Below are 24,574 nucleotides of genomic sequence, written 5' to 3'. Positions count from 1 at the left end.
TATGCTCGGGATCTCTGATTATCATAATTCTCTGAGTGTATCCTGATGGAAATATAAAGGGAAATATAATATAAACTCCAACAATCTTTTGAAAACAGAGTGTTTTTACCACACAAACAGTTCAGCGCTACTACTGCTCCTTTCAAGGATGCAAGAATCAGTTCCCGCCCCGAGTGTAAAGCCAAACGTGATTGGTTGAAGCGAGAACGTGCTACGATTGGCCAGCTCGATGTGGCCGTTATATGATTGGCTTGAGTAGGCGGTGGGTGGAGTCTACTTATTTGTGGATCTGTCTGCACGTCAACGCTAGAAGTGTTTCAAAATCCACAAATGCGTGAGGGGATTCACAAATGCACAGGAACCGATTCACAAATGTGTGCAGCGATTTACAAATGCACAGAAAGCGGTTCACAAATAAATGCCAGGCAGAGTTGTGTTTGTAAAATAATAAAACATTTGTAAATATTTTATTTATTTGCAAATCTCATTTTATTTATTTGTGTATTTTATATTTTTTTGTGAAACTCTTTACATTTATTTGTGGATCTTAATCTATTTATTTGTGAATTCGATACATTTTTGTGAATCTCTTTACATTTATTTGTGAATATTAATCTATTTATTTGGAATATTGCAACAATAATACCCCCATAGTTATTGCTGCTTCCACAGACATCAGTGTGTATTTTACAAACTCCAAATGTATTGTTTTACTCGTGCTCATGTGTATTTAAATATCTGAAACCTAAAATAAACATTATGAGGTTGAAAACACTGCTTAGTTGTGATATATGACAGCGCTGAACGCGTCCGACTCTGGCTCAGCGCCAGCCAACGCGCGAAAGCACAGTTTGAATCTGGCAGTTATGCGACGTCACTGAACATTGTAAATGTGGCACCGTACTCTCAGGGGCACAGAAATAAAAATCTCATAGAGACCGTACCGCTCAAAAGGTTAATCATGCGGCGCCCGAGTGCATTTGACTAGCATAAAATCGGCATATGTCAGACTGACCGGCTGTTTGCCGGTCATGGCCGATCACGTGAAAATCGGCCAATTCCGGTCACCAGCCGATCAATCGGTGCATCTCTAGTGTTAATGTAACAAATTAAAGGATGATCAACAATATGCATCTTTACTTTTTAGAAATAACTATAAGGGGGTGCCCTTTTTTCACTTGAAAAAAAACAAAATGTCACCTGACCCCAAAATGTCTGGAGACTAAACGAGCCTTCAAACCACACATCATACGCCAATACGACACCCATAGACCTTATTCACAGCAGCGCCATCTTTGATTTTTAATGGGAATGAAAGCGAGGCTGTGAGGGACAGACATGCATCTCTTCAATGGGCTGTACTGTTATTTAATGTGTTTTTGGATTGTTCTGCTCATGAAACACTGGGAAAATATCTTACCAAGTAATTTCAGTTGACACAAAACTCCCGACAATATAAGCTGTGGAAAATTGTAAGTAATCTAGGAGCTTTATACAGCTTTTTACAGCGGATGCTATTGGAAACAAGGCAAGACTATCCCTCACAGCCTCACTTTCATACCTGTCAGGGCGCTGCTCTGAATAAGGTCTATAGACTGTAACGATGCATGCAGGGAAGCTGAAGATAGAAGACTCAGGTTCTCACAAAACACTAATAAGTTTAATTCTTACTCAAAAAAGCTAGCAAACACATCTCAACATAACAGAGACAGGAACAAGAGTGAAGGCAAGGGTGAGGCTTAAATAACAAACTGAACCGAGCTAATAAATGACACACAGCTGAAACCAATGAACTAACAATGATGGTAACCATGGAAACTGAAAAAAGCGGGAAACTGAACAAAGGAACATGAGAAACTCAGACAGGAACAAAACAAACGTAACCCTGACATAGACGAGCATTTTTCTTAACGTAAGTTTATATATATATATATATATTAATATATATTCATATATAAATGTTTGACTTCTACATACCTGAGCCCCTTTAATGCTTGAGGAAACAAATGCTCCAAGATCCCGATGAATGAGGAATAATCCTGGAAATTAAGCTGGTTAGTAGCAGCTGTAAAACAATCATGGGGGATTTTGTTCACTATTCATTTAATCTCCGTCAGTCCAATGTAATGTTACACTGTAAAAGGGATCAATAAAGCTCTGTTGCATTTTCAACCTCACAATTAATAATCAATAATAATGATAACATTGAACATTAGGGAATATACACAACACTTGGCCTGTTCCCTGTGGATTTTCATTGGATTGGCACAAATCAGGAGTTCAACAAACATAACATATGAGCATTATGTTGCATAAATGTAAACGTGAATTTGGATCGTGATGAAGATTTAGGCCACTCTTTCTGGTTATATTCACATATCTTACAAGTACATGTATCTTTTCTCACAGACCACTCAAATGATCTAGCATATCTTACTACAAAAATAGGATTCAAGGACACACAACTTACAGGTGCCACAGGTTTAGGTGCGAATGTTTTAGTGATGTGACGACTGGGAGAACGCACAGCCAGGAGAAGTGTACAATGTAAAGCTGAGAGATAGAAAACGACAGAGAGATGGAGAGATGCATGCACCCGGTTGCTCATATCTGACTTACAATACTGGGATGAACTTGAAGAAATGTTTACGCTTCAATAGAAGTTAAGCTCTATCAAATCAATTCGTGCCAGAATGTCCATTAACTAGCGTTGCATGATATATGTTCATTTTCAATGTCTGATAAGAAAATTTGGCCGATATATTAAAGCCGATAAATAATGTATTATTTCCTTCAGCTGAGACTCTTCAAATGCGCACTGTTCAACATGATGCTTTTTAATCGCTTGAAATATGATTGGAATTACTTCTAAAAAGGAAAATACAGTTCAGTGCAACATGTGCAGCGCAAGTCTGTCATATCTGCCACATAAAATTATAATGAGAACATCATAATTGTGTGTTTGGGATATGGCTTTTAATGGTGAGACTATTGTTTTTGTGATCAGGCTCTCAAAAAATATATAAAAATATGGATTTAGATTTATCAGCCGATATATATCGGTTATCGCTTTCAAATATAAAGAATTATCGGTATCGACCAAAATGTTAATATCGGTGCATCCCTATCATCAACACCGAAAATAATCAATTATGTAATCAATCAATTAATAATAATCAATAATCAATTGACTTGAATTAAATTTGTGGTTACAGTAAAGCACTTACAAGAGCAATACATGGGGCCAGATATTGAACATTAAAATACAGACTATTTCAAAAGCATATCCACAAGACAACTGAATTAACATTGAACTAAATTGAGAATTTGTTTCATAATTATTGAATCTGCATTGAACTGAATAATGACACTATTGTCTTCTGCGGTTGCTTTACAACTGGAATTGAAGTCATTTCACATAATTTAAATAGTAAATTAATTTTGAAACACCATTATTTTCCTGTTTATTTCTGTGAAGCTGCTTTGAAACAACCTGTTTGAATAAATGTGACTCGACTTGACATTTTACATATTTGCATGATGGAATCACTTACATTATGAACATTGTCGGTGTAAATGAATCATACAACTTTAGTGTCATGACCACAAAATGTCAAAAAACATTTGCAAGGATATCAGAAAGAGACTATACAGGAACTCACAGGAAATACTTTGGTCAAGCATGACGAGCAAAAAAGCGCAGCTCAAATAATAAATAGGGTTTTCATATTTCTCTTGCACAGGCAGGTTTACTTGCATTTGAAGTGCATTGCAATAACTTGCTGTCGCAATGATTTTCTACAGTAATCAACAGTGACAAATGCATCAATAGAGCTCAACTTGTATTGAATCTGAAACACTGCTTTAATGAAATTAATTCTGACTGTTTTCTGGTCTTATTGTGACTCTTTTCGCTCTTCGTTAAAGGGCAAGTAGGTTTGGTAATGAAAATTGCAAACACAGTGTCACTCTGGATTATTCTACAGTCCATGCTGTGGCTGGTGTGCCGTGAAGTTGAAGCAGCTGATTATCTGCACGCAAACTAATTCGGCCCGATTGCTTTGCCAGCAAAAAGGCTGATGTGAAACTTTCAGCGGAAGACTGTGGTTCTCACGTGTCCTGACTTGTCTTCAGTGAAACACAAATGTAAAGAAGAGACTCTTCAGGCCTCAGGAGAGGAACTTCTCCACTGACTCCAGAAGCTCGCTGGAGCAGTTCAGGCTTTTGAGGTCCAGTATTAATTTGTCTTCTCTGCTCGGCGACATTTGCTCCTCTGATTCGGGGCCGATGATGATTTGTGGCTCCTCTGTGTCTTCGTAAAAAGCCAGACCGTTTCTCTGGGGGCTCACAGTATTGCACTCCTCTTCTTTCTCTTGTTCCCCTCCTGGAGTGTGTTTGGCCATGAGAAGCGGGACAGTGGCCATGTTGATGGATTCGGACGCCAGGTCAAGGCCGTAATCCATCAAAGAGCCGCTCTCTGTGACTGCAGGCTGTGGTCGACAAAACAAGTACATTTATGCATTTGGTGCTTTTATCGTTGAACGTTTAAACCTTCATCCTTCCCTCGCACTTTGTAAAACATCTTTCCCTCGCGGGTCAAAATAACCGGAAGCCCTAAAATTAAACTTAATTATTTTTTTCATTTTTGTCCAGAAAGCTTTTTTATTTTTATTTTATTTTTGACAATATTTTTTAATGCAATTTTTTTTATTTACCTTAAAATGACTAGATTTGATCAATAAATAAATAAATAGTAATTTAAGCACATTCCTCACATTCTTTCAACTTACATAAATAACTCACAATTTCATGCATAACCCTTTTAATTCAGCTCAAAATATCTTACATTGGATGTCTTTGCCAACCTCTTGTGAAAAAAATAATATAACATGATATTTCATGACTCTAGATGGCCTTATAGCTCTATATGGAGCAAATGAGCTGTTCCGCTGGGTCCTAAAGTCATTTCTCTTCAGTATGCATTAAAAATGACCCAAAATATGAGGGTTAAAAGTACACCAACTTCAAAATTTCACTCAGAAATTGCAGAATTAATTACAAAGAAACAGCAAGTAACACATTGAAATAATCATTTAATTTTGAAGTAAAACGTACTCTAATAATCGAAAAAATAAATATACAGTGTATAGCGACTGAAGCATAAAACTACAAGTTACTGGTGGAGGAAAATTGTTTTGCTAATAAAGTTAGTAATAATGCTATTCTGCACAGATTAATTTGATGATCATCAAAAACTCGCCCAATAACGAAAAATGTCATGTATCTTATGCCATTGTTGTTTAAACTTGTTGAAATCAATTGTTATAAAATAACGCAACGCTGACATTAGTCATAATGATTGCTGTTCATATCTGATGAGGAGTAACAGTGGAAACTGTAACTTGGAAAGGCTATTTATAGGCAAATAGAATAAAGTAGTAGAAACTCTTTTCCATTTGAGGTTGTTTTTATGGCTTCAAGCTACTTACACTTGTGGTCAGAAGTTTGGAATAATTAAGATAAGTTATAATCTTTTAAATGAGTCTCTTCTGCTCACCAAGGCTGCATTTATTTGATCAAAAATACAGTAAAAATAGTGAAATATTATTACAATGTAAAATAACTGTTTTCTATGTGAATATATAGTAAAGTGTAATTTATTCCTGTGATCAAAGCTGAATTTTCAGCATCATTACTCCAGTCTTCAGTGTCACATGATCCTTCAGAAATCATGTTTGACGCTTGTTGGACACTTCATGCACTCGACTGTCGCAGCTTTAATTACATAGCGAAGGGGGAGCAATGTTGAATGACAAAATAACCTTATTCATACACTACAGTACACGGTCAAGTACGTAGTGTATAAGTGCATAGTGTGTACTGCGTCATTTGGGACGCAACTAATGGCTGTTTACTGGATGCACGATATATCGGCCACCATATCGGTATCGGCCGATATATGTTAGTTTTTAATATTATCATTATCGGCCCGATAAGAAAATTTGGCCGATTTATTAAAGCCGATGAATAATGGATTATTAGACTCTTCAGATACGCAACTGTTCATCATGATGGTTTTGAATTGCATGAAATATGATTGGAATCACTTCAAAACAGGGAAAATACAGTGCAACATGTGCAGTGCAAGTCTGTCATATCGGCTACATAAAATTATAATGAGAACATTATAATTGTGTGCTTGGGACATGGTGAGACTTTTGTTTTTGTAATCAGGCTCTCAAAAATGATACAAAAATTTGGATTTAGATTTATCGGCTAATATATCGGTTATCGGCTTTCAAATATAAAGAATTATCGGTTATCGGTATTGGCCAAAATGTTCAAATCGTGCATCTCTACTGTTTACTGTAGTCACTCTTGTTAAGCACATACCTCACCTTCTCTTCACTGTGCTCTTCCTCTCCTCGACTCTTGTTCTTCGTCTTGCCATGTTTCGTTTGCGGTTTCCTTCCTTCATCTCTCAGCAGATTTGCTGATTGTGAGCTTCTGAGGATCTGACTCTTTTGCTCCACAGGATCTAATTCTACATCACTCCAGACCTAGAGCACATACATAATATATATTGACACGTATAAAGTCCCCCTGTGGTGAAAATCAAGCTTTTAATGTTGTAACCTCTGACCTAGTAGAAAAGGTGTCAATAGGCCTGTCGCAATAATCAATATATCAACATATCAACTTATCGCACAATGTACATGACTTCAATCATTTTTGGTGATGCAATATATCGCCCATTATGTTCACATGATAATGAATGCCACCAACATTTTGCCTATCATGCTGTCATCTTGTCTGTTCTCCGTGTCAGAGGCAAAAGCGGGGCTTGGGCAGTTCCCCGAATGGATAGTTTTCTTTTTAAGAAAATGTTTATTTACTATTTATTCAAGTTTTTTTATTTAGGATATTTAATTTGACACTTTATTTCCATGATCTAAAGAATGATTGTTGTCATTTAAAAGTGTGTTGGCCTACTTGCATTATCATGCTGTTATGTTATGATTTATATTCAGTGGCATAAAATGGTTTTAAAATGGCAATAATATTGTTTATCGCAATTATTTCTGGGACAATATATCGCACAACAAAAAGTAGTTATTGTGACAGGCCTAGGTGTCAATTAAGAACCTAAATGTCTAGATATACATACAGTAAATAAGCAGATTTATTTTTGCTTTTTAATTAGCTTTTTAAGGACTACAGCAAACGGCTGGTAGAGACTACACCACATTCCTCCCGGGTTAGTGACATCACCAACCCTAGAATTTACATAAACCCCTCCCCCTGAACACGATTTATAGATTATCAGGACAGAATATGCTAATCAATGACTAGAAGATAACTACACATAAGCTACATAAATTCACCAACTAACCATTCAGAAATGTTGTCTACATGTTGTCACTTCTTCTTGAGTCTCTCCATCATTGTCTGACTCTCATTTGAACATAAAAGGCTAAAAGTTTTTGAAATTTTCAGTGCATGTGTGTGTGAGGTAAAAGGACACAAGCTCTTGAAGCTCCGCCCCCTGTGCCGGGAGCAGCAGCTCATTTGCATTTAAAGGGACAGACACAAAAACTGTGCGTTTTTGCTCACCCTCAAAAAGTGACAAATGTTACATGCTATATAATAATATCTGTGGGGTATTTTGAGCTAAACCTTCACATACACACTCTGGGGACATCAGAGACTTATTTGACATCTTGTGAAAAGGGGCATTATACCATCCCTTTACATTTTTTTAGATATTTGGACTGGAAACAAGACAAAAATACTAAATAAGAAAAGCTTTTTTTTGCAGTGTAAAGCACTAACCGTGTCTGAAGTGGACATGGAGGAGATTCTCTGGAACTTGGCCTTTGACCCTGATGACTGTCGGCTGAGCATGGGCTCTCTGAAGGACGATTCGCTGTTCGACACCGAAATGCAATCTTTACGTGACGACTGGGCCAGAAAATGCAGACACGGCACCTTCTCAGCCAGCGTGTCTCTGTAAATCAGGGTCAAAAATACACACTGCATTATATGTTTTGGCACAATATTGTGTGGTTTGCTGCACTTGAACGAACCTGTATTTGGAGCGTATGATGGCATAGATGAAAGGATTGTAAATGGCTGATGCTTTGGCAATCACTGCAGGAACTGCCTTAGAATACGGAGAAAGAACGTGGCTGTACCTGGAACATGACAAACAAACAACACACATTAAGTAGCACATTACTACGGCATTGAAATTCATGCTACTGATGTCAGAATTTGTGATGTCAGCTTTGCACTTAAAATAATTATTGTCTTTCTGCCTCGTTTTCAGTTACAAATATCTAAAAAAAATATTTGCTGCTTTTTTACAATATATTTACTAATATATCATAATGTATGTCATTTTATATTCAGTAATACACTTCATAATATATAAATGCATATGTGATCAGATATGGTACTGAATGTTTAATATATTGCAGATATATTTACTCATGCAACATAAACACACATAGAGAAATATATAATGTAATATATTTTTTAATTATTTACATTATAAATGTTTTATATTTTCAAGCTAGTTAACAAAAGCACAAGCACACCTGCATGTAATAAAGTATTTAGCCAAGAGACACTGTAAAGAAACGTGCACAGCCATTTCTTTAAAATATAATATTTATATCTTAATAATGTTTGGCCAATCGTCAATTCAGCACAATGGTGACCCAAAAAACTCACACATACCAAAAAACCTTTTAAATTCCAAAATAATAGAACATTAAACACTAACAGATCTCCCCCTATATTAATATTGAGCAAAACAAAATTAAAAAACACTTCATTTTAACATTTGCTCTCCTTTAACAGTCAGAAGCAAAGCATGCTGGGAACTAGAAATCTGTTGTAACTCATTCCGTGAATGTGTGTGTGTATATATGTGTGAACATACATTCACATTTATATGGGAACATGTATGTGCAATATATGTACAGAATAATAGGAATATTTGGTAACACTTTATGTCCACTTTAGACATTCTACTGACTATAAGTAACTTTGCAGCTACATGTCCACTAGCTGTCATTAGAGTATTAGTTGACTTTCTGCTTAATATCTGCTAACTCTTTATTTTAATGCTTCTCAACTGACATTCTACTGACTATAAGTAACTTGGCCACTACAATTCAACTTATTCTCCTACCCGAACCCTAACACCTAACAGTCTTCTAATACTCTAATGAGAGTTAGTTGACATGTAGTTGCAAAGTTACTTATAGCTAGTAGAATGTCTAAAGTGGAGTATGGAGATAAAGCGTAACCAAATATTTTATATGTATCAATATATAGCCATACATGGTCAATATTGCAGTATATTGAAAAATATAAGCACTAGTTTCCCATATATGAAAATATATAATGTAATATATTGCATTATATTTTGCAGTGTATTCCCATATATTTTTGTTCCGTAAGGGTTCGTACTGGAAAACAAGTCAAGAAGCAAGCAGAGAGCGTCCAGAATAAAGCTGAAGACCCCTGCAGAGTCTGTTTACATGACATGTTAGTGACCTAGAGGTGTTGTTGGCTGAGCGGAAAGGATCACATGCATGGTTGTATGTCTATCCTCCACTTCATCATTCGCTCTCTCAGAAGTGTTCGCATCAAGCCGGCTCGCACTATACGCCCTCAATTCTGGACAGTTCTTCTATAAAAGGACGTCTTTTTAGCCTGGAATTCTCAGAAAACCTCAGATCTTCTGCATGGTTTGACTCCTGACACATGAATCTGAATACTTCTCTGAGAGATTAGATGTTCTGCATGAAACTGGACATCACAGCTTAGGGCCAAACCGACGAAAACAAAAAGTTTGGATGTATATTTAATTAAAAAATGCAAAAAAAATCTGCAATCTAAAAATCTTTTATTGTAAACAGGAGATAAAGTTAAGATATGTTTCGGCTCTTAGCCTTCATCAGTGTGACAGTTTCACTTATTCTCAAAGACTATATAGAAAGCACTTCGCAGGTCTTCAGGTGACCGTGATCATAATTAAAAAATCAAATAATTAGTCCTCAGACTCAACTTTAAGTCCATCTGAAACGTTGGGAAATGTTGGGAACAATTACACATCAGGAAAAACCTGCAGCGTTCTTTCAATGTAGTCTGAGAATAAGTGAAACTGTCACACTGACGAAGGCAAAGAGCCGAAACATCTCTTAACTTTATCTCCTGTTTACAATAAAAGATTTTTAGATTGCAGATTTTTTTTTTTTTTGCAGTTTTGGATTGAAACATCTCTGCACGTAATTAGCTGATGTATATTTAATTCAAATGTGAGAATGCAAAAGTCCTTTAGACGGATGATGCATTAATAGTTGGATAAAGCACTTCCGGTAAAGCACTTCCGGTTCCATAGTCCTCAAGTCAATGGTTTTTTTAATATATAAAGACTGAAAAAGTTGTTGAAGCTTAGCTATGGTTGTGTTGAAGTCATGTGACCGTGGCCAATTAGCTTGTGCCTGGGATTTAGGCATCATAAAAGCTGTGCTTATTTGTGAAGATTAGCATGATGAACAAAACATGTGAGTATCATAAGCTTTTGTTGATCACAGAGCTTATTTGCTTTAAAAATGTAAAAGCCACTGAAAAAATTCGATTGGAATTTTGTTGAGGGAACCAACGCACTTTTCAGTGAACAGTTCTTAAAATAACCGTTTTTGTCTTTGTGTGTAAAACATTTTTAAAATCTATAGAAGCTCTTTCCACTATAAAGAACCTTTTGTGGGATGTAAAGTTTCCATCGATGCCAATAAAGAACCCAAGAGGATTTACACATATGGATTCGCTGTTGTTTAAATGTTTATTTGCTGTTGGATAATGATAGAGAAAAGATTAAGAGGATAAAAGTCCAGGCTAGAGATGTGACCCTGGATCACGTCACCAGTCACGAGTCGCACGGGTATATCTGTGGCAATAGCCAACAATACATTGTATGGGTCAAAATTATTGATTTTTCTTTTATGCCAAAAATCATGAGGATATTAAGTAAAGATCATGTTCCATGAAGATATTTTGTAAATTTCCTACCGTAAATATATAAAACATTTATTTTAGTGAGTGAATGCTGCACAATCGCCAACATAAATGAACAATTTTAAAGGAGATTTTCTCAATGTTTAATTTTTTTTTGCACCCTCAGATTCCAGATGTTCAATAGTTGTATCTCGGCCAAATATTGTCCTATCCTAACAAACCACACATCAATGGAAAGCTTATTTATTCAACATTCAGATGACGTATAAATCTCAATTTCATAAAATTGACCCATGTGACTGGTTTTGTGGTCCAGGGTCACATATATAGACATCCATGCATGTGCACTGCATAAACTCAGCCAAAGCAATGACACAAAAACTCCAGATGTTGTTTGTAATAATCCGCTGATAGTTACCCTGCCCAGGCGATGAGCGTGACGCAGGCGTACGGAGACCAGGACAGCACAAACACAATGATGACCACAAACGCGATCTTCGCCAGCTTCCACTCGGTCTTGATGGACTGCTGTTGGATGAGGGTGGTCTTCCTCACATGGCTGCCCATCTTCTCCAAATCTCTGGACACATTTTTCCCAAGAATGACATTGTACAGGGTTCGTACAAGGTGCTTAAAGAGCTTGGATTTGACGTTTTGAAATTTAAGTCCTGAAAAAAACTTGAAAACATCCATATTTATGAAAAGGTACTTGGAAAGTGCTTGAATTATTGAATCAGTTTTATTGATAAATATCTTTTTACACAAAATCAACACTGCTGTCCATCTGATATAGACATAGAGGCATTTCGCATGGCTATGAGTGTGATATTGCTCATATAAATATCCAAGTATATGAGACCGTTTTCATTCTTAAGGTCAATCATATATTCATGGGAGGAAAAATCAGTTTGAATAAGGAAAGCAATTTCTTTGTCATAGTCTCCTTTCAATGGTTAAAGTTATCGCAGTCACTGCATGTACTGCACTTTATTTGTACCATTTTGTTTTATTAGTTTATCTATTTGCCTTTTTATAATTTGAAAGATAATAAAGATATTGTTTGATAGGTGAGATCTGATTGTAGTCCTTGAAAACCAAAAAGTAGTGCTTGAAAAGTCCTTTGAAATCTTGGAATTTCATTTGACAGTGTCTGTACGAACCCTCATGGATGTTCCAGTTATGATGACCACATTTGACCTGATTGTTTATGGTCGCCGTGATTTTGTCAAGTAAGACATGGATCAACATCTTTTATAAATTCTGGAACATCATTCCTGTCCAAAAAACACAGTCCTAACCCTATCCCTACCCATGACTTATATAACACTGATGTAGAAGCCTAAACTTAAGAGTTTGTTCACACTTTCGGTAGTTCGGTTCAATATTCGGTTCTATATCAAATTAGACTAATCTACGGTTTTATGTAACAGACTTGGAGAAAATTGATGACTAACTTGTAAGACTAGTCTTAGCTGTTTATGCTTAGCGGGAACATTTTTTGCTTAGCGTTCACACTGTCATTTTTAACACCAAACCTGAAGATAAAAAAACGCCTATTCCCAAACGTCCAAAACAATTCTGAGCACTAAATTTGCTCATTGTTTGTGAACACATATGATGGTATTTTTACCAACTGAGAACTCACAAAGAGCTTAGAAAATAGATAGAGGTGTCAAAACTTTCCCAGGAATCCCTGCCAAGTGTGAACACACCCTAACTGTAAACTTCTCCCTCAAAACATTGGTTGATTGGAATGTTGTTCCAGGATCAGCTATGGAAGTAAAATAATGACAAATGTTTTTGAAACAAAAAATGCATTGCAGTAACCCTGCTTGCATTTTAATGCATTGTATTTTTAGGGCTTTTGACTTAAATGTAAACACAGCTTTTGTTCTTTATCAGCTTTTCCATATATATATATATATATATATATATATATATATATATATATATATATATATATATATATATATATACTGGCCCTGATAATCATCACAAATACTTACCGCTTGCTCCATTTCTGTAAATCCGTTTTTATGAATGAATGGCTCTCTCACCCATTGCTCTATAGTTTTCTTCATCAACAGCCGCTTGCGCCTCCTGCTGGTGAAGGCGACTAACAGCTATAGAGATTATCAATCGGCAATCAACTGATATTCCTGCTGTTCCCAGATGTCAAATGTTGAATTTGCTGTTGAATTTGAACCACTGAATTTGTGGAAGCGAAATAAAATGGACTGAAAATTGCCTGTTGAACATTATAGGTTGTATTTTTAAACAGAATGAACATTTTGGAAGTGAATTCTGAAAGGTGAATATGGATTATTTAATTTTCAATAATGAAAACGTGTGTGAAATGTTTTGAATTGAAATATTCACAGCTTAAATATACAACCATGTTGAATTTCAGCCCATAAAAATGTAAGCCCCAAAAATACAATGCATTAAAATGCAAGCACTCTTAATGCAATGCATATTTTTTCAAGTAGTGCAATTCAACAAGCTTTTTTGTTTCAGAAACATTTGTCATTATTTTATCTCCATTATTAACAGGGATGCTGATCCAGAAACACGTTTTACTTGGTGAAATCACGTTCATCATGCCAATATAGAGTGTGTGCATGTTGTACCTGCTTGCGGTACGAATGGCGAGGAACATGAAGAAGTAGCAGTAAGAGATGATCCCAAGAGGGATGAAGAACACGAAGCAGCAGAGCATCAAGGTGTAGCTCTTGTTTGCTGGAGTGGACGTCACATAGTCCCATGTGCAGGACGTCATGAGGCCTTCTGGGATATAGGAACCTATCCAAGAACGGATACGACACAGTGTCAAAGATTGTGGAGAAACTTCCCAGACAGCAACAAAATGGCCGCATTTACACTACATGGTTCAAGTGACAGATTCCGATTTTTTTCCTCCCATGTGACACAGATCGGATATGATCCGCGCAAACATGTAAGCACATGGGCCTCTTTCATATGTGTAAAATAAATCTGACATGAATCGGATATGTGCATTTGCGCCAGCCATGTAATCGGACAGATCGGATATTCTCGTCAATGCGAGTCTACGTACGTCATTGAAAAAAGTGACTTTTTAGCATTTTGCGGTACAGATATATCTATAACAAATTAAACATCTCTAGTTGAATAGCAGAGTATTGATTTTGTTCTTTTGTGTTAAATAAGAGTCGATCTGGCGCTGAAATGTGTTGCTTTTGAAATCATCCTGAGTGCTAGTTGCTAGCACAACATAAAATGCACACAAACATCTTGATATACAATCTCTGATGAACACAGGGGAAAAAACCTATACGAGGGCAGATTCGAACCCAGAACCTCTGACATGCTTAACAAAAGTTCTTCCACGAGACCATTAGTACGCACTAACTTTATTAATGGATCTGTGTATATAATCAGTGTCTTGAGGAATTTGTACAATGTAATGATTTTGATACAAGGATGAAACAATTGCATTAAAAAATGTGTCTATGAATTCCATGTCAATAAATTAAACTCATGTTGAAATTGATTTCTTGATATCATAATGTTATTTTTGTTTGTTTCGCCAAGTGTTGTGTAAATGCAGACATCAGATATGGGTCACTTTTAAAAGAAGATGTAAGTGGGTCATCAAAAAAAAATCGGTAACACTACAATAAGGTTCATTAGTTAACTACATCAGTTAACATTAATTAACAATGAATTGCACTTATACAGCATTTGTTAGTCTTTGTTAATGTTAATTTTAACATTTACTAATACTTTATTAAAATCTTGTTAACATTAGTTAATGCACTGTAAACTAACATGAATAAACAATGAACAGTATTTTTATCAACTAGCGTTAACAAAGATTAACAAAAACAGTAACAAATGTATTGCTCATGATTAGTTCATGTTAGTTAATACATTAACTTATGTTTAATAAATGAACCTTATTGTAAAGTGTTACCAAAAAATCTGATATAGTCAAAAAATCAGAATTGGGCATCAAGATCTGCCGTGTAAATGCAGTCTTAGTGGAGAATTATATTTAGCTCTTTAAAATGCGGCCAATGTCGGTCCAGATCCGGCCCACATCCGGTACACATGGATTCCACACGGCCCAGATGTGGGCCGACACTATGTTGCTGTCTGGGTTCAAAATATCTCATTATAGAGATATCAAAATATCGAGAATCGTTGAAGAGAGAATCGCGATGCATCAGAGAATCGATTCTTTTCTCCCACACTTCTCATATTGTTTTCTCTTTCAAAGGTAGAGTAAATACGTCAGACTCACTCCATCCCAAAAGGGGAGCAAGACTCCAGGCCAGCGAGTAGATCCAGACCAGGAGGATGATGATCAGCGTCCGGCGCCCGGACGTCCAGCCAATGGCCTGCAGGGGTTTGGTGATCACGACGTAGCGGTCGATGGAAATGGCCAAAAGGTTGATCATGGATGTGATCCCGAACAGAGCTCCGCAGAAGGCGTACATCTTACAGCCTGTGTGGAGAAGCAGATGCAAGCACGTGTGATATGGAAACAGATCGCAAATGAGTAAAGCTACGTCTACATTAATCCGGATTTGAAAACGCTGTCCGTCCGCACTAGCGTTTTCAGGCGTTAAAACACGACGATGAGATGATACAGATGGAAAAATAAATAATAAAGTTAGTGAGCAATTCTTCTGACAGGATTACATTTATTTAGCAGAATATCTCAGCATTCACTCATCATGTTTGGTGTAAAACGCAACCGCTCTCATGTTTTACCGCAGGACAGCAAATGAGAGTAAATTCTGTCATCTCTGCAGGACTGTGATATGAAGAGTGTGTGAAGTAACATATTTTAGCAACTGTGTGAAAGTGAGTCGCACATAACAGACACAATACCGGTATAAACATCAATGTCTATTGGTGCAACATGGGTCACATGACTAAACTTACATCATCGGTTTTAAATACCTCCGTTTCTCAGTCCACACTACAACACGGACACAGCGTTTTCACATTTATCCACTTTGGAGAGCGTTTTCAAAAAGCTTCCTTTTCATTAATAAAAATGCTGTCTCAGTGTGAGCGGAAGGACAAAACGGACAGAAAAAGAAGCGTTTTCAAACGAAAACCATATTAGAGTGGACTTGGCCTAAGTCTTAGGGCCCTATCATACACCCGGCGTGACGCAAGTGTGTTTTGCTAGTTTCAGCCCGACGCAGTTTTCATTTTCACGTCCTGCGCCATGTTATTTAAATAGCTCATTTGTGCGCCCATGGGTGTGCTGGTACATTGGCCGCAAATACTGTGAAGCTGCTTTGATACAATCTGTATTGTGAAAAGCGCTATATAAATAAAGTTGACTTGACTTGACTTGCTGGTCTGAGAACGAGTGTGTGTTCAGACACTTTGTTGGAGCGTTGCTATTTTGAGGAACTGAAATAGACTTTTTTTTGTTATTTAAACAGCGTGTTAGTAATATGAGCCTATAGGCGGGTGCACAACGGGCATACACTCTGCTTATTACACACAAACTCTGCTTATTACACATACAGGGACACGCAGGCGCAGCAGCACACAAACATGCCAAATATTAAAAAATAAAAGGATTACAATGTAAAAGATTAGTATTGTGTACATAAAGATATGGTGGAATCCGGCTTGTCCGGTAGATGGTCTTTAATCTCGCGAACGAGTAGATCCATTTCTTCGCTAGAGCGTTCAGTTTTGCCAATAGCGAATCCGCCATGGCGCCAGCGCAACTTGCTTTTAAAGGGAATGGGAGATGAGACTCTGGTTGGTTTATTTCACGTTACGCCTGAAACACACCCATTACTCATTAAGAGAATAGAGACAACCCTTTTAGACCATGCGCCGGGAGCACCGACCATTTTTCCCACCTTTAAAATAGCAAAAGTGGATTGGGACACGCCATAAGTGCACTTGCGCTTTAGACCATGAGCTTAGATCATTAAAATAGGACCCTAGATGGGAAGATTGGGAAATCAGTTACCCATTTCTCCGAACACCCATTCCTTGTACATGCAGTTGACGAAGAAGATCGGCGACTGAGTGATGGCCATGAGAAAGTCACTCACTGCAAGATTCATGATGAAGTAGTTTGGAGGCGTCCGCAGCTTTTTGTTACTGAAACACAAAACACCTTTTTACAATTTGTTACAATCCTAGTTTCAAAAGCATGTTATGGCCATTTCCTCAGTGCATTAGTAAACTGACTGACTTTGGCCAACCAAACACATGCTTCACCTCAAACAATTTCAAGCCTTTAAATGCACAGATTTCCCGAATTTTTGCAGTTTTAAAGATGGACACATATCTCTATATACAGTATATGCACTTTTTCATGATGCGTTGTCAAACAAGCTCGTCCTTAACCTTGTAAAGCCTGACATGAAGTACTCAGAAAAAAATCGAATTGTTTGAAATGCAACAGTGTATTGAACCTTTAGACACAATATTAAAAAAAAATATATAAATAAATAAATAATGGCTCATATTAGTAAAATACAGTGAGAATATGGAAGAAAAATACCCAAAATGAGCAATAATATGGCCAAAAAGTAAGTTGCTCTGTAACTAAGTGGCTTCCGTTCAGTAAGTGTTCATACTGAAATATTACTAACAATATAAAAGTTATCCTTAATTTTTTTTAATAAAAATCTGAAAAGATTTCACAGCTCAAAAGATGAGCTGAAGGTGGACGTTTTACAATTATGCTAAAAGGCCTTTTACTAAAAAGTCTAAACTATCAACAAAAGGACTGTAGAAGATTGTGTGCGACAGGTTTATCAGCAAAGTTTTGATAGTCAGTAATTTTATCCCTTAAAACTCATCTTTGATGAATGTAACTCGACACCCTCGCCTCATTTAGTATGCGCGGGTCTATGAATATGCAAATGAGCCCCGCCTCCACTCACTCACTCAGCTCAGAGATCCACTGGTTGACGATCACACGTTGATCTGATTGGTTACAAGGTAGTTTGTGACGTCAGAAACACCAGCGATTTCAAAGCGTGTTTTTGAGACTGTCTTTGGTTCACTGCAGTTTTAAGGAGGAAATACTCAGCAATGGTGTCAACTTATGAATTTACACATGAACACCATTAAAAACACCACATAGACATATAAACAACATTAAAAGCTGGATTTACACCACAGGGGGACTTGGTAAAACAGAGAGAGAAACTTCTACACTTCTGGTTCATGAAAGGTTCATTGATTCAACACATGGAGTTCAATCATTGTGATTGCACGTCATCTCATTAATCATAGCCACAAATGCACACAATTTCCTCTGATTGAAAGTGGCCCGGCATCACCTACTGAACCATCAGGCATTAGTGGCCCTCAGTACATCAGCTCTTCACAGGATCAACACTACCTTTCCTAGAAAAGCTCTCAGCCGACAGACGACACTTCAGTTTGAAGCATTCTCGGTCAGGGAGAAAATCCACACGTATGATGACAGTCTGTTGTCGACGCGTGATTAACAGCATTCTGGTTTAGTTATTAGGTAACACTGGAAATAATCCGTTAGGAATGTGGATTGTGCTTTTGTTTAGCATGAATGACGCATGAAGCGAGTTACCTTTAACATAAAAAATACATTCTTTTTTAAAACGGACTCTATTTACTTTCTTAACACATATTCCGGTAATCCCCCTGTGGTGAATATCAAGCTTTTAATGTTGTTTATGTGTCTATGTGGTGTTATTAATACGCTTTAAGACAAACCATGTGTAAATTCATAAGTCGACAGCATTGCTGAGTATTTCCTCCTTAAAACTGCAGTGAACCAAAGACAGTCTCAAAAACACGCTTTGAAATCGCTGGTGTTTCTGACGTCACAAACTACCTTGTAACCAATCAGATCAACGTGTGATCGTCAACCAGTGGATCTCTGAGCTGAGTGAGTGAGTGGAGGCGGGGCTCATTTGCATATTCATAGAACCACGCATACTAAATGAGGCAAGGGTGTCGAGTTACATTCAAGATATTTTAAAGCATGAAAAAATGTTTAAATATGTCATTTTGGTGATCACAGAAGAGTTTTAAAGGATATTATGGACTACAGGGCTTTAAGATTAGTTAATGCGTTGCAAAGAGCAATATATTTGTTACAGTATTTATTAATCTTTTTAGTTAGTTAATAAAAATACAACTGTTCATTGTTTTTTCACGGTAGTTCAAGTCCATTACATAATGTTAACAGACACAACTTTAATTTTAATAATGCACATTAGTAAATGTTCAAATTTACCAAGATCAATAAATGCTTTAAAGTATTAAGCTTGATAGTACTGGTATTTTTCGTTTTTCTTCTCCAGCAAATGTCTCTTGATACAGGATTTGTACTGGAAAACCAGACAAAAACATTTTTTTTGCAGTGTTCATTGTTAGTTTATGTTGTAGTTAAATAATGAAACCTTATTGTAAAGTGTTTCCAAAATGCATTCATAGAATATGCATAAACATATGTAAACTGTATAAACTTGTTAAGCACATTTAGTCAATTCGGTCCCCCACTGACCGCTAGAATAAATGAGAAACTGCTCTAGTGAGGTTGGACATTGATTCCTGTCATGTTTAGTGTGTCTGGTAAGTTAAACAGGCCGTCAGTGGCTTTGGTTCTGTCTCCTGTCAGTGATCATTGAGAAACCGACTTCCACTCCATCATGTGACGCTTCACCCCTAAACTCCTACAGGCCTGCATGTGCATCTGATTAATTACGGTTCAAAAACATTTAGCTTTATTTACTGTCAGTGCGCAACATGTTATATAATTGCTAAATATTATATACGTGCCACATATTATATAATATTTTTATGCAATCACATTGTTAGCGGACCATTGCAAACAGCAGCTTCTAGAAGACAAGTTTTGTCCCCTCTTTTTCTGTGTGTGTGTGTGTGTGTGTGTGTGTGTGTGTGTGTGTGTGTGTCGGGGGTTCTTTCCTTTGTATTCATTACTGTCATGTTGTTATATTATGTTTTGTGCATAAAAAAGGACAAGTTTAAAATAAACAGTAACATAAGGTCTCATTTGTTAGCTTTATTTCATGTATTATCTCACATAAACTAAGAAATACTTTTTAAAGCATTTATTCAAGACACCCCAAGTGAATGGGCAACACAAATTTAACTAATATATATCACCATGATCACATTAAGAATTGAAAACATTTTTTGTAAGTTTTCTAAATGCTATGTTTAAATATGCAAATGAAGCATCATATAACTACACATACACTAATTTGCAGAAAATAGATCTCAACATTGGATGAAGCCAGGTTCAAAATTCTTGTTTCATTTTGTTGACATATTAGAGTTAAAGTTTTTTACTGAAGGGATTTTGAATATCTCTATTTATCACTAAATAAATCTGAAAAATACTTTCAACAGGCAGAAAAAAATACATTTTCACCATGTTTTGGGGAACAAAATGTTATAAATCAGACGAATGATATATGAACAAACCCCTCAGTAAAAACCTTCAGAATATATACAGGAATAAATCTGTAAATTTTGGTGTATGTAAGTGCTGCTGAAGTGGAGAAAAAACTCTTTAAAGATATGTATTGTCATTGACAGTCGCAAATAGATCAAATAAAATAAAATAAACACTTAAAAGTTATTTAGGATGTTTTCTTCCACTTGTCTGAAATAACACAAAGCCAAAAAGCCCATGCTGTGCCTTAAGAGAAATACAAGTCAGTTTGTTCATGTTAGTTAATGTTAACATTTTAACTCAGAACTCAAAAACATTTGAGTGTTGAATTAACATTGCCTAAAAGAAATAAAAACTGTAGTCTTTATTCATTGTAAGTTCATGTTAACTCATTAAGTTAACTAATGAAACCTTAATGTAAAGTGTTAACAATAAATAAATAAACCATGCAAAAATAAACTTTAAGGGATAGATCAAGTATTTTAAGCCAAAATATCAAATGTATGATAAAAAAAAATCAAATATCAAAATATAAATGTTCTGCTAAAACATTCTTATCCATCACTTTTTTTTTCCACAGGTTTCACAGACTCAGACCTTTAGTGCTCATAAGAGTGTGTTTTGTCTTTAGAGATGTAATCTATAAGAGAGCGTCATGGGACTGAAGAGAGCGAGAGTGAAAGATGAACTAAATGTAAAAAGTGTGTCACAAAAGTGTGTCAGTAGAGGACTTTGGCTGAATGCATTAGATATCATCCAAGACAGAGAAAGTCACTGACACTACTTCACAACTTCAGCCTGTAAGTGCTGAAAACACACACTAACAACATGATCCTCCACAATATCTGACTCCAGTCACACTGCAGATATCATATCTGATACATCAGGCTTTTATGGCTCATTTTATGAAATAGTGAGAATATGGAGGAAAAAACAGCTACATTTTATTCAGAGACTCAAACTGAGCAAAAATATGCAATTTTGTGCAGATTTTGATATTTATATGGATAAAAAGGGATACAATTCTGATGCTTGTAATGTAAATCAATTAGATCTTTATAACAGTATAGCAGATACTGACATAAAATACATATAAATATCAATATCTGCACAATAATATGTCTTAAGATTATATTCAAATGCTTAGTATTATGATCAAAGCTCTGTAAGTTTCAAACATATAATGCAATGCAATACGGATGATTGAGAGAGGAACAAATACATTTTCCTCAAAAGCCTGATGATCATAATTGATACTCATGATTTCTCTAACTGATGTCTGGATAATCAAGTAAACCGAAGTTGCTTCAGTCCAGTAAGTGTTCATCTTGAAATATTATTAACAATATCAAGGTTATTCTTAGATTTACTTGATAAAATCAGTGCAGATTTGACAGTAGAAAGACACGAAGCACGAGCTTAAGGACATTTGTACGATTATACTAAAGGACTTTTACTTGATAAAAGAGTCTAAACGATCTTCTAAACGTTCAATCAGAGTGTAAGAGATTGAGTGCGACAACTTTTTCAAAGTTTTGATCATGTTGATCACATTTAAGGAGTTCTAATTGGTTCAATACAGTGTCACTCCTCTTTTTAATCTTGTTTAATCTCATTCCCTTAACATAACCGCTAGTTTCAACACGCTACTAACTAACTCAACCAGGCCCCGCCCCTTTATTCTGCGTATTAATTATTATAATGAGGAATATTGTGACGTGTTTGTTCCCGGAAGAAACTCAAGTTTCTCCCTCATTTCTGCTTCGAGGTCTTGATTGTGGCATTTCTTCGAGGTTTAGAATCCAGTATTCCTGTAATTATTTTGTCTTTTATGAATTTAATAAAGAGCTCAGTCTTGTATTCTGTCCAAACACACCGCGTCATCTACGTCAGGTCACTCAGGTGACTGTAAATGCGCAAAAACTGTTTCCATCGCAGTTTTGTGAAATATTTATTTTTCGAATTGCCTGATAAACCCCCTCATGTGAGCGTAAAAACTTTTTTGCAATAAATGTGAGTTTTTGCGAAATTGACGCGTTTTCATTTGGCGTATTTTCAATTCGCAATTTCAATATGTGCAATTTGAAGGGAAACGGAAACGCGGCTAGTGACACTGATATAGAGAATAACTACATCAGCAACATGAATTGTCCTCTTTAACATAAAATGTGGTTTCACTCCCAAAACATGGCAGTGTGTGTGAAGAAGATGCAGGGTGTGTGAAGAAGCTGTGTCCGCTGTCATCATCTATTACTGATGGCAAAATGTCCCTTTCAGCAAAGACTAAAATAAATCTGTCAGTATGAAACCACGTCAAGACTGGCAGACTTCAACAGTAAAGTAAAACAAATGACACAAAATCAGCAGTGAGTCGCGCAAGCAGTGACGCATAATGTAAGAGTTATTAAGAGAAAGAAGAACAAACATTTCACATTAAAGAGATGAAAACTCACAGAAAAGAAGAATCACAATGCGATTAAATAGAGAATAAATGGAGATTTTTGCTTTAGGTCTCCTGAGAAAACAACCCCGGCTCTCTCACACACGTCTCAGGATTTGATGCTTTAAGAAACATTTCTGATTATTATCAGTGTTGAAAACAGCTTCATATTTTTGTGGAAACTGTAATAAACCATTGAAAAGTTTAAGTAAGATGAAAAAAAAAGACTTATTCACCAAGAACACATCAATAGATCAATAGTGACAGTACAAAGATTCTATTTCAGATAAATGCTGTTCTTCTGAACTTTCTATTCATCAAAGAATCCTGAAAAAACGTAGCAGTTTCACAAAAATCTGAAGCAGCTGTTTCCAACATTGATAATAACTGATCATCAAATCATCATATTAGAGTGATTTCTGAAGGATCATGTGACACTGAAGACTGGAGTAATGATGCTGAAAATTCAGCTTTGATCACAGGAATAAATTACACTTTACTAGATATTCACATAGAAAACAGACGATTTACATTCTAATTATATTTTAATGTTTTACTGTATTTTTGATAAAATAAATGCATCTTTGGTGAGAATGCTCTTTCAAAAACATAAAAAATCTTAATTATTCCAAAATTTTGACAGCTACGATATTCTCTCACTATATGCAAACTATATGACATTTTTAGGAGAAATGTCTGAGTTAATACTTCAATGACATATAATTAAAAACTCATTAGTTTTCTAAGCTATAAAAGAGCAAACTCTGGGAACTCGTGCTTAAATTCTCAACTACACACTTTCAGTGTCAAAAGTTAGTTTGCCACAGCCTTATAAGAATAAACGGTAGCACGTTACAATAAGGTTCATTAGTTAACATGAACTAAGAATGAACAATACTTCTACAGCAATTAATAATCTCAGTTAATATTAATTTCAACATTTACTAATACATTATTAAAATCAAAGGTTGTATTTGTTAACATTAGTTAATGCACTGTGAAATAACATGAACACACAATGAACAGCTGAATTTTTGACAAAGATTAATAAATACTGTAACAAATATTGCTCATTGTTAGTTCATGTTAGTAAATACATAAACTAATGAACCTTATTGTAAAGTGTTACTGAATAAATCCACCTCAGATCTGAATATTGAACATTGCACTGGGAGTATGAGAGTGACAGGCCTACCTAAAGAAGGCGTACATGACCAGCATGTTCCCGATCACTCCCACGGCCCCGATGATCGCCACGAAGAACGCCACTATATAGTGTGCATGATCGGGAACGTCCACTTTCCTGAAGAAACCACGATCCATGTTCACCGGCTCCTCCATTCCTGTGACGACGACACAAACGTCACTCCATCAAACCTCATTAACATCTCAAAGAGTTCATGAAGACACTGCCAGACAAAGTGTTGGATCTGTAAGATTGTTTATGTTTTTAAAAGAGTCTTTTCTACTCAGCAGAGCTGCATTTATTTGATCAAAAAATACAGTAAAAACAGTGAAATATTATTACAATGTAAAATCAGCAGTTCTCTATGTGAATATACAGTAAAGTGTAATTTATTCCTGTGATCAAAGCTGAATTTTCAGCATCATTTCTCCAGTCTTCAGTGTCACATGATCCTTCAGAAATCACTCTA

At 36.0% G+C, this 24,574-nt stretch overlaps 1 protein-coding gene across 1 annotated transcript; it reads right to left on the bottom strand.

The window, feature by feature from the left end:
* Positions 1–4,037: 4,037 nt before the first annotated feature.
* On the bottom strand, positions 4,038–24,260 carry opn4xa (opsin 4xa; the record flags this gene model as incomplete). The annotated part of the gene is made up of 9 exons (XM_081353959.1): positions 4,038–4,490; positions 6,399–6,560; positions 7,834–8,008; positions 8,088–8,195; positions 11,450–11,611; positions 13,662–13,833; positions 15,317–15,520; positions 17,024–17,157; positions 24,115–24,260. 9 exons carry the CDS (start codon positions 24,258–24,260, stop codon positions 4,170–4,172), a joined length of 1,584 nt encoding a protein of 527 aa, XP_081210085.1. The 3' UTR covers positions 4,038–4,169.
* Positions 24,261–24,574: the final 314 nt, after the last annotated feature.

The sequence above is a fragment of the Scardinius erythrophthalmus genome (assembly GCF_964197995.2).
Source record: "Scardinius erythrophthalmus genome assembly, chromosome: 23".
Taxonomy (NCBI): domain Eukaryota; kingdom Metazoa; phylum Chordata; class Actinopteri; order Cypriniformes; family Leuciscidae; genus Scardinius; species Scardinius erythrophthalmus.
This window is presented reverse-complemented; position numbering and strand designations above follow the sequence as displayed.